The sequence below is a fragment of the Polyodon spathula genome, chromosome 3, assembly GCF_017654505.1.
Source record: "Polyodon spathula isolate WHYD16114869_AA chromosome 3, ASM1765450v1, whole genome shotgun sequence".
Taxonomy (NCBI): Eukaryota; Metazoa; Chordata; class Actinopteri; order Acipenseriformes; family Polyodontidae; genus Polyodon; species Polyodon spathula.
The window spans coordinates 14,061,552-14,073,918 of record NC_054536.1 but is presented as its reverse complement, the minus strand read 5'-3'; the positions used below and the strand labels follow the sequence as shown (position 1 = coordinate 14,073,918).

The window sequence follows — 12,367 nt, the reverse complement described above, 5'->3', positions numbered from 1 at the left end:
GTAATGTCCTCTTTGAAATTGTTGTTGGATTTGATAAATACCTCAGTGCCCCTTTACAATACAGTATACTATTTATTGTTGAGTTCTGTTTAGTTCATGATTGTTTTATGTATGTTTTACATTGTAAACACATATATATATATATCTATATATATATATTATATATATATATATATATATATATATATAGTATTTCGATCAGTGCAAATCACTAAAACATGTTTAATTATTTTTTTTGTGGCTAGCATTTGGATTTTGAAAACAAAAGGATACACACATTAAAAGTTGAGGCTGCTAACACTCACCTTGACCATCGATTCCTTCACCTCGGTCCATTTAAAGACACGGCAACAGTAAGGATCACAGTTCAGGATGTGGATGAGCCCCCAGTTTTTAGCAGACCCTCCTATGTCATAGAAATACATGAAGATAACAATTCTGGTAGTATCATGGGAGCAGTTACAGCCTGGGACCCTGATGCTGCTAACAACCCAGTGAGGTAAGAATACCATGTTCAATCACTGAGTTTGCCAAATGTTACTAAAAAACAATGATGTAATACCAGAGGCATTAAAGACACTTTCCTACCTAATTAGCGTACAATTATCCTCACCAAGAAGTCCCTTATTATTTGACTGTGTGGACACTTTTGTTTTACAGATTTATTTTTAACATGACTCAAGTGAAGCTATTTGCCACAATACAAGTATGATGGCAGTTCATGTTTTTTTCTTTTTTTCCTCCATTGACTTCCTGTGTTACGTGTTATAGGGCCCCACGTCGTTTCCTATGCCCTGCATAGGTTGTTATGCTAATTAGAGATCTGATTGTTTAAAAAGCTTTTGGTAATTACACCTGCTTTAGTGAATTGCATTCTCAAGTGACTTAAAAAAACAATTCTGTTTAATATATTAGAATATGCTTTTTAGTATTTAAAGTAAAAACATTTAATCAGTTTAATGGTGTAAGTGAACATTCTGGGAAAGAAAGGGCAGCAGCTGTATATGATTTTGTTGAAAATGCAATGTTAAATAATGGGAATCATGAAAAATAATGATATATAGTAGTCTCCACATATAGGAACACCTCCTAAGAGAACACTTCATGGCACCGATAGCGATTTGTTCTCAAAAGATACAGTACTGTTTTGTAAAAAAAAGACTTGTCATCGCGAGAGTGTCTTGAGGGAAATCTTTCCATAACCTCTGTTATATCATTGAATTGTTTTGTATTCTGATTTACATGAGTGCACCTCATTGCTACAAAATGGCATGTAAACAAATGGCAAAATGCAGCACTGTTTCTCTTGCTGCACAAAGCTGTTGTTCGTGTCTTGAAAAAACCTGAATTAGACACAAGTCGACAAGCAATTTGGTCTTTTCCGTTCTGGTGAGGTGCTTCACTATTCTGTTAAATAATGTTAAACACACAAACAACAAAACACACCCGCCAGCTAATTTCATAGTACATAGGGGCCATATTGAGTAAATGTCGATTAATAATAAAAAAAGATAAATAAATTTAAAAAATCTAATTTGCACTTACTTATTTCTGATCAAAACAAAACATAAAAGTTTAAATTCAAAATAAAAGTTTATTTACTCAAAATTCACTTAACAAGTTTCGAATGATACTGTATTTTGAGTCATGGGGCTCAAAGCATGCCTTAATAGGACACTCTTAATAGAGTCATGCAGAGCACAAGTTGTGTCGAATATGTTGAGCTATACTGAAATGTACCTGCACAAGACTACTGTGTATTATAATATTTTGACATTATTATAATATATATATATGATATATATATATATATATATATATATATATATATATATATATATATATATATATATATATATAAGAAGGCACAAGAGAGGGTTGTGCTGGATAGTGTCTCTTCTTCGTGCATTGTTAGTTACAAGATAATACTAATTCTCTTCAACCAGCCGAGAAGTGGCAACCCATGACCTCCACTGCCTTATTGCGTTTGTGGAATGGATTTATAAACATCTTATTAAAAAAAAGAAAATGAGAAATGTACAGGTATATAGTTTCTAAAGCCATTTTTAACATTTTCAGGTTTAACCAAGCCCTGTTAACTAATATTCAGGTAACACATTTGCATTTTTTTTTTACTGTTTTTCTTTCAGTAAATGCATTTTTTTTTTTTAAATAAAGACTAAAAATAACTTTAAAACCTTGCTTATATATGTTTCAGTTCACTTGTCTGACTAAATAACTAGCTAGCTTAGCTTAGTTGCAGAAGAAGTCATTGAAGTGCAAGAAGAGGGTTAGCTTTCATCCAATCGTGTTTATTTATTTGGCGATGGCATGGAGTGTTTCTCTGACAAGATGTTGCTCCAGCGCTTTCTATTTTCTAGCGAGGGTGCCTAAGTAACTGGTCTCAGATCTGTGACCACTGACAGATGTAATTACGCTAGCTTGCAATCCAGCTTTGGACAGTTTCTGTAATTTCTGAGGTTCCTGCCTTCCTGCATACTCTGGGTAACATTGTTGCTAGGTAATTCACTCCCATTGGCTCTAGCATATACCAAACAGTGCAACAGCTCACGGTACTTTGTTCTGCTTTGTTGGGATGAAGATAAAAGGCAGGCAGATTTTCCAGGAAATTACTTCTTCAGTGAAGCTATAGGCACAAGCAGTTTTCAGGCTCTTCAAACATGATATTCTTTGTTCTGTCAATAGGGATTGTTGAGATTGTTTATACTTTCATTAAAGGTCATGGCAGTGTTCTTAATGGTTTTCATCTGTTTTTATAGTAAAGGAATCCGCTCTTAGTTGTTTGTTTCCTTCTTTTTCTCTGGAAACTAACTGGACATCGAGCCAAACTTTGATAACAAGACCTGTAGCTGTGTTAATGTTTAGGGCATCAGAATGTCCAATTATTTGTCTCTTTCCATTATTGCAGGTGATGTTGTGTTTTATTTTGGCCGCCTTGTTTTTTTTTTTTTTTTTAACACATTGTCTGAAGTTGTGAATTCTGTTTCACTCATTCAATTTCAAGTGGAGGATCATTTACATGCCTGTTTATTCCAGCATGGAGCCCAACACAGCTGCTTATTCCATATCTCACACCTTTACAATTTCTGACTGTGAAATCTTTAAGGATATTATGTTAACTGTTCTTTTGTAATTCATTTTAAGTTGAATGGTATTTTTCAGAAAGTTTTTAATGGTTTTAACTGCCCAGTTTGTTTGTTTGCGTGTTATAAATTTCATGTTACATTTTTTGTATCTAAGCATGACGGGTTAGCTTTTTCTTTTGTGAACTAATGCAATTCCTTTTGTAACCATTCCTCAATTTTTATGTGCGCAAACAGTTATGTCTACCTGTATCTTCCATGACAGCAAGGTATTTTGACAGGTGGTGTATTTGATGTTGCATGGCACATTGATAACAGAGATTTGCTGTTGTTCCTAATCGTGACATTGCGCTGGATATTGGTACGGCTTGGAATGCTGGTTGACCAAGCTTTAATTTTATTTAAGAATATTGTTTTATCTCATCTTCCCACACTGGAAATTTTAACAGCAAGCCAAAGCAGTACATTCTCTACCCATAATGCACTATTTTAATTTGTGTAGGATCTTTATCTTTCCAAGGTATTTATTTCAATTAGGAATGTTGGTAACCATGGTTTTGTTGACTGTTGAATATGATGAAGTGATTTTGCTAAATGAGACGTTTTCCAATGGCATAGCACGTCTGTTTTTTTAAGCATAAAGGTTGATTTCACCCATTCTCTGCTTGAATGGCAAACATAAAGAAAAAAAAAACAAACTGTACGTTGTTTCCAAAATAAATGTCAATATTAATCATATGGTACGGACAAGTACAAAAACTTCACATAACTGTGACAAAAACGCAAAGAAATCTCATTCAACTTGTCTTATAGATGAGGCACACACCCAAAAAAAAAAAAAAAAAAAAAACTTTAAATGATTGTATTCAGACTAAAATTGGTATCACACCTATAAACTTCATACAAAGCAGACCTATATGATGTTGGCTTTTGTAATAGCTTGGATTTTGTTATAGATTTTACAAATCATTGTAAAACAACATATGGTATATGGGCAAAATAGCAGTAACACCTTAGTTGCTATTGTTTATAAGTGGTAATAACAATAGCAAAAACAAAACAATGGCAAAAGTGTTTAAAAACTGTATTGCGAAAACAAAGCAACCCCATACAACTGGTGAGACAGACATATAAAGACAGACAGACAGACACATAGGCATAGAAAGACAAACAGACCTGAAAAGACAGACAAACTATATCCATTATAAGCGATTATAAACAATAGTGCAAAAAAAAACAATGACAAAAGTGTATATTAATACTCTTATTTCTGATCATATTCTATAATTGTTAATAGCATAATTAAATCACTTATATCGTATCCCTAAACTAAAGTGTTAGCAAAATAGTCAGGGTCAATAACCTACCGAAGCTAGTGGTATGGTCCCTCCCCGGAACAAAACAGATAACGTGAAGGCACAGGATGAAATGAAACAAGACAAACAAACGAGACAAAACAAAAGTCCTGCCGACCTGCACTGACCGGGTCGCTACAATATACTGTAGGCAACCTTGTTAAGTTTATTACTAAGGAAGCAGATAATAGAGTGATGAAAACATAATTCAACAGATTCATTTTTTTCTGTTATTTTAGGTATTCTGTAGATCGACATACAGATATGGACCGAATTTTCACTATTGACTCTACGAATGGCTCAATTTCCATATTAAAACACCTTGATCGAGAAACATTGTCATGGCACAATATTTCAGTTATTGCCACTGAAATAAGTAAGTTCACTCTAAATATGTTATGTTATATAGACAGAGCAAGAATATTAGATAAGGTGGTGTATAATTAGGATTCGTTATTTTCTGAGTTCACAAAAAATACTGGTACTGTGACTCTCCATTCATCTTTATATATATTTTTGAGCTGACTCATATCATTAAAATATGTTAATTGTGCAATTAACAATTTATGTATGACTTCGACAGTAAACAAACTGGGAGTCGGTGGATATATTTACAATGACTTTTTGGACCCAATTTGTACTTATTTTATTTATTTATTTATTTTAAATTGAGATGTCGCTAACCACAATTGGACTATATTTTTTTACAGATTTTTAAAATGTGCATTTAATGTGTGGTACTTTTTCTAAGACAAATTGCAGAATCACACTGTGGCTCATTAAGGACTGTGGGATATGATGTGTCGAGATCACAAGATAACTTATCATGATCTCCACATTCTAAACTCAGTGTATGTCAGTATAATATTTACACACACATGTTGATTGCATTTGCAGGTTCTACTTACCTTTTAGTTTGGAACTGTGAAAAAAACAAAAAACAAACACATATATATATATATATATATATATATATATCTATATATATATATATTGAATAATAATATATATATATATGATTATACGATATATAGCTTAGCACGATCGAATGTCGAGCAGTCGAATGTCTGTTACCACTTATGTTATAGGCAACTGTGCAGTTAAGGACATAGCTATTGCTATCTGCTGTTATATGATTTTATATTTATTCCTTATTGATGAATAAATGTTTTAACATTTCTATTTTAGGTAATCGCAAGCAGACCAGTCGTGTTCCAGTTTTCATTAAGGTTTTGGATGTAAATGACAATGCTCCAGAATTTGCAATGTTTTATGAGACATTTGTTTGTGAAAATGTAAAAGCCGGACAGGTAAATTACTTGTAGCTTTGAATATTTTATTTTGGAATAACTTGTATTTGAAGAAGTAATTGTTTACCAGTGAATTATTATTATTAAGTCAAGTGAACTACGATGATTACTAGGGGGGTGCTGATACTCGTACTTGGAATTGCTTTTAAGAAATATTTATCAGCAGGTATTCTGTAAATCCATTCATTAACATGTTGGCTGTTCTTTGCTTACATTAACAATTGAGTATCAATTAATGGCAATTAACTTATGCTTTTAGTGTTTTATATGATTCATATGACTGAAATTTCCAACTAGTGCTTCATTTAGAAAAACAAAATCTGTAATCATACATTATTTGTTAAGACTGCAAGTGAAAGCGCATTTTAGAAATATCTGCTTTAATTTAGTTTATGTTATTAACAATGTAATTTACACTGAACAGCCAGGTGATTCTTTATTTAATTTATTTAATTAATTTTTATTTCTTATGAACAAAGCATCAAGTGATGGTACATTTAACTCTTATTCATTTAAGAAACTTCATATCTATTGATGCGAATTGTCTAACTGTTTGTCATTAGTTTAGGTTGTATTTGTAATAAGTGTGGAATACATAATCAACATATGTCCATTTCATATGTATTCAAATGTATGACTAATGTATTTCCTAAGCAATTGTGTAGTTCATAATGGAAATCAAAATATAGTTTTACCAAAAAGTGTCCCGTGACAGTAACAGCACATCACTTTGTTCTCATTTTTTAAACCATAGTTGATCCAGACCATAAGTGCAGTGGATACAGATGAACCACTTGTTGGGCACAAATTCTTCTTCAGTTTAAATACTTTGAATCCAAACTTTACAATCAATGACAATGAAGGTAAATATATGTATCTATCAATCAATACAAAAGGAAAGTGTATTCTTCCAAAGAGATGACAATTGTTAAATGGTTTGTGTATTGTTACGGAAACATAAATATACCAGTACTAAGTTAAAAAACACAATAAACATGGCTATCATTTTAGAAAATTTGAATTACTGCACAAGACTGATGATTCTATTTACAGATAACACCGCCAGCATTTTGACAAAAAGAGGTGGATTCAGTCGACATGAAACGAATACCTACCTTTTGTCAGTTGTAATATCTGACAATGACTATCCTATTCAGAGCAGTACAAGCACACTGACTATCAGGGTATGTGCCTGTGACAGCAGAGGCAACATGCAGTCTTGTAACGCTGAAGCTCTGATCTTTCCTGCTGGTCTCAGCACTGGAGCTCTTATTGCCATTCTCCTCTGTATAATTATTCTTCTCAGTAAGTATTTTTTTTTTTGTTTGTTTCCTATTGAAACTAACAGTGTATATCCTAATATTATACAAATTCAGGATAAAACAATAGCATAGAAGCAGTATACAGATTTTAAAAAAAAGTTAGTGATACATAAATGTTAATAAAGCATGCAGGCTATTCCTTTCATGGATTAAAGATAAATGTATGATTGTATTTGAAATATGTTTTGTACAGTTATAGTGGTGCTGTTTGCTGCCCTAAGGAGGCAGAAGAAAAAGGAGCCTCTGATCATTTCCAAAGAGGACGTCAGAGACAACATTGTCAGCTACAATGATGAAGGAGGAGGAGAAGAGGACACACAGGCCTTTGATATTGGAACACTAAGGAATCCAAAAGTAAAGGACGCAAACAAGTTGCGGAGGGATATAATACCAGAAATGCTGTTCCCCTTTCGCAGGACATCACCTATTAAGGATAATGGAGATGTTAGAGATTTCATTAACCACAGGTTAGAAGAAAATGATACTGATCCAACTGCACCACCTTATGACTCGCTTGCAACATATGCTTATGAAGGAAATGGATCCTTAGCAGAGTCTTTAAGCTCAGTAGAGTCAGCAGCAACAGATGGTGACCAAGAGTATGATTACCTTAGTAACTGGGGACCACAGTTTAAAAAACTAGCGGATATGTATATTGGAAAAGACAGTGACAAAGACTATTAGTTTAAATGTGAAAATAACAAAGTGAAGTGTTATTTGAAAACTGTTAGAAAAAATATTGTTTATATTGTTCAACAAGAAACCCATTTTTCACTTTCTCATTTTTTTTAAACTAATGGTTTATTTGAATGGTTTAGGACTTTTGTGAACATGCTGTGGAAAATGTGTTTTGTATCTAAAAGAAGAAAGGTAGTCGTATTATATACTGGTTTTTAAGAAAAAAAATACACCATTCTTTTAATCAAATCCGGAATAAAAACATGTATAAAAAATAAAAAATGACAAACTTATTTCATCCATCCTTTTTTGTTTTATTATACAGTATAAAGAAAATGTTATTGTAAAAGATTGGTAAGGTTTAGTAGTCAAACTGTGGTTTAAATTAATCCCTTGATGTATACAATGTTGGAGACTGTGTAACCTACAGATAAAAAGTGTAACATGCATTATACAGTACATGTTGTTTGAATGCTGAGTCACATTGTTTTTTTATATTTATATTTTTTATATTTATTTTTAATAAAACGATTTGTAAATAAATAAGTAGAATAATGGATGGTCCAGAATATATTATCACACAATAATATATGTCTTGAGTTTTTTAGGTTTTTCTGCAAAAATATAAGCTATTTACTATGTGGCAGGCCTGCTGCAAGCCCCCAAAAATATCCACAATATACTTGATTAATAATCTAGTTTCTGATATTATTATTACTATAGCCTGTTACTATATTTTCTATATGACTATACTAATTATGCCCTTATGCTTGAATTCAATCAATTAACCGGCAGAATGCAACAAAGGCAGTCAGACAAAATAAACTAATTTCATGTCTCCAATACATGCAAACTACATTGCTTAAAACAAAATCAGAAGCATCTGATTTACTGTAAAGCAGCTTCTATATATTTGCACTCCAGACTCCAAACGGTCGTTTACAACAATCCTTTCAGTCCAGGTGCTTATTTTAACTAATTTTGGAACTGGATAGTAAGCATGACCTTCCTCAAATTACAATGAAGTTGTTTTTGGGTGAGGTTGCCCTTGTCCTTGGATCTGTTCTGCAGCTTTGCCCGGTTAACTGCTTATTCCAGGTTCACTGTTTGGAACCTGAGCTAATATTTTATTTACTTTCAGTACTTTTGCATCATTAGTTTTACTTGTATCTGCAAGTACAGCACACATTTAAATTATGTCTATACATTCATCTAACAGGTGCGACAGACTCAACCATTTTTTTTTATTATTCAAAAACTTCCTGCTACAGCTTTTCACTTCATATGATGCTTTTTTTTTTTTTTTAACAAAAGTTTAGGGTATCGGCATTATCTGAATGCATATATGTTTATGTACAGTGTAACATATAATAAACTGATAAAAAGTGTACATTTTCAAGTTCACTATGAGTAATTACATTTATTTAGAACATGTAGGGTCCATTTTGGATGTCATCATTTTTATGTCTGCTTTTTGTTTTAAATTTGAGTATAGTATAGTGACTACAGGAATACACAAACAGCAACATGACTGACTGCCGAGAAAGACGAACAAAGACGTCACTGCCTGCATACACAAGCAGCAACGTAGCTTACTGCCGAGAAAAGACAAACCAAAACATTACTGTCCGTTCTTCATCCATGACATACAAGCAGCCATTTTCAAAGAAGCGTCATTAGCTTCAGTCAGCATCAAATTCCCACCCAGCTTTAGAATCCACACGGGACATCTCAGACCCCAGCACCAGTATATCGTTTTTGGACATTTCCATCACATCTGAGAATTTCACTATCAACACCACCATTCACTACAAACCTACCAACTCTCATTCATATCTACTATATGACTCCTCAAACCCAAAGGCTTGCCGTGACTCAGTTCCCTATTCCCAACATTTAAGACTCAGACATATTTGCAGTGATGATCAAGACCTTTTTATTAAAAGTGAGGAAATGTGTGGATTTTTTGCAAATTGTGGTTTTCCAGATGAATTCACCAACAGTGCTAAATCCCACATTTTGTTTTGCATACCACTAAAAACACACAGTGAACAGAATTCTTGTCCTCACTTACCATCCCACCAACAGAGAAGTATAGAAAATCGTGCAAAGAAATTTTACAATTCTACATTAAGACCCATCTACAGCACCTATATTTAAAAATCCTCTATTAGTGCCTCTATAGAAGAAACAAGAATCTAAAATAATACGTGGTCCACAGTGAAATTTGCCCTTCTGCACAACCTTTAAAAGGAACAGTCCCATGCAACAGATCATGATGTATGACATGCAAATATATTGACTCCCAGACTGATTTCAGAGGCCTAAATCATCAATCCACATCCACCAGCCCTTTACATATACTTATAAAGGAAAGCCCTTTACATATACTTCTAATATGTAAAGACTGCATCTTTCCAAAACCAGGAAGAAGCATCTCTATCTCCATGACAAAACAGTCAAATTATGTGCAAAAAACTCTTAGATTTGATTGCAGTGAAACATCTTACATTTACAAAAGAACATAAGAACATAAGAAAGGTTACAAACGAGAGGAGGCTATTCAGCCCATCTTGGTGGCAAAAGTGCCTCCTATTTTCTGTTCTGAATGCCTCTTTGTCTAATCTCCATTTGTGACCCCTGGTCCTTGTTTCTTTTTTCAGGCTGAAAAAGTCCCTTGGGTCGACACTGTCAATACCTTTTAGAATTTTGAATGCTTGAATTAGGTCGCCATGCAATCTTCTTTGTTCAAGACTGAACAGATTCAATTCTTTCAGCCTGTCTGCATATGACATGCCTTTTAAGCCCGGAATAATTCTGGTCAAATAAAATAATTTGTATCTTAGTGTCATGGTGAGAAATCCTGTTTGCGTTGATAAAATGGTAATTGTTCTTGACAAACCCTGTTTTAAAGGATACCTCTGGTAGACCCCACACACATCAACCTGGCATGATCTATGAGTTATGTATACAATTCTTAACCCTTAACAATCCTGTGTCGGATTAGGTCCAGCATTACAATTTTCCCTTTCCCGTCCAATGTTGGACCCTGTCCAACACCTTCAAAAAGACGTAAAGCTTGTTTTTTCTCTGGAAAAAGCCAAGAAAACCTTTCAATGGCCAAGTGAGACAAAAAAAAAGAAATGACTACCTCACAGCTACACTATAGAGATAACTATAGAGATAAAACAGACATAACAAAGGAGGTAGCTGCTTCTGTATCCAGCACTCAAAGAATATCACTGACATTTGCAGAGCTTTTTGGAGATGTTATAGTAATAAAATAATGACTTGAGTCACATTATTGAGGATAAAACGAGTGATCAGGAGAGGATTTATCAGTATGCACGTTTATAAAGAGGTATGTAAAAAATACAGTGAATAAGGGGTGGGGCTTGGTTGTAGATACAATGCCTTTTAAACCTGTTTTACTCTGAAAAATATATATTTTAAACAGCATATGTGAAAATAAATTGGACCTGACACGCCTGATAAGCGGTAAATAAATGGACAGCAAAGGGTTAAACACTAATCTTGTTATCCTGTTTTCAGAAAAAAAAAAGTGTACATATCAGTAGAATAATAATTCAAATGTTCAAGTTACATAACTCAAAAAATCCTGAGGATTAACTGGCTTGAATTAAGAATTCCATCTCGATTTCGTTTGTGAGATTAATTGTAAAGTTACATGTGCCAAAGAGATGGCTTGGTACGGTATCATACAATTTGTACAACAGTAGAAGTAGTCTCTACATAAGCCTCATGCAGGAATTTCAATATTTACTTGTTTTTTTCCTTGAAATCCATTCTAAATGTTTTTGCTCATTTATTTGTAACCTTCACATGTCCATAGCTATTGCCAAATGAGAGAAAAGGTTTATTTTGTGAGTATTTTATTTGAGGCATTTTCGAGTTGAAATTCCTGACATTAATATTTCAGTGGATGCATAACTATTTCTTATATGTGTAATATCTTTGTGTTGGCAGTAATTTTGGACTCAAGGTCAGAGAAAGTATTGAATGTGTCATTGAAAAATAAATAGCAGCTCTTGTTTTATATGTTTCTTCACATTGACAAGCGGGTCTTTTTAAACAATTACGCAATGCTAACAACGTAATACACAGTATGCTGAGCATAAGTAATGTATTTAAAACTAGTGACAAGGTTTTGCAATTTTAAAATTCAGCAACTAAATATTCAAAATGATACTCATTGGACAGCAACATCTCCTGTTTCAAATAAACAATATATCCACAGCCACGTTGGCCACCACGGGGACTTCTTTAGGTGTCCATATGATTTACATACAAACAATAGCAGCTGCAAAGTATTACTGCAGTCTATTGAGAAACAGATGTTAAGGGATGTGCCATCAGTCCTAATGTATTAAAATAGACAATCTGCAACACGTTACTGAATGCAAGACACTATTAACAACATTTTAAATTATTGAATTAATCAATCAATTCAATACTATCAGCCAGCTTCCAGCTTTAGTGGGTTTCTGTCAGACAGATATCTATCTGTGAATCATATTTAAAATCAATCCACGCGTATACCAGCTTTTTCACTTTTCAGTAAACTGACAACATGACAA

The 12,367-nt window shown here is 33.3% G+C and overlaps 1 protein-coding gene across 1 annotated transcript in view; it reads left to right on the top strand.

Annotated features, from left to right (window-relative positions):
* LOC121312744 (cadherin-10-like) overlaps nucleotides 1-8,018 on the top strand; it is a 29,593-nt gene extending 21,575 nt beyond the window's left edge. The window contains exons 6-11 of the mRNA XM_041244472.1: nucleotides 246-499; nucleotides 4,699-4,835; nucleotides 5,648-5,769; nucleotides 6,524-6,632; nucleotides 6,823-7,074; nucleotides 7,285-8,018. Of these exons, the coding sequence (XP_041100406.1) occupies nucleotides 246-499; nucleotides 4,699-4,835; nucleotides 5,648-5,769; nucleotides 6,524-6,632; nucleotides 6,823-7,074; nucleotides 7,285-7,775 (1,365 nt within the window). The 3' untranslated portion in view covers nucleotides 7,776-8,018. The remainder of the gene's footprint in view (nucleotides 1-245; nucleotides 500-4,698; nucleotides 4,836-5,647; nucleotides 5,770-6,523; nucleotides 6,633-6,822; nucleotides 7,075-7,284) is intronic.
* The last annotated feature ends 4,349 nt before the right edge of the window (nucleotides 8,019-12,367 follow it).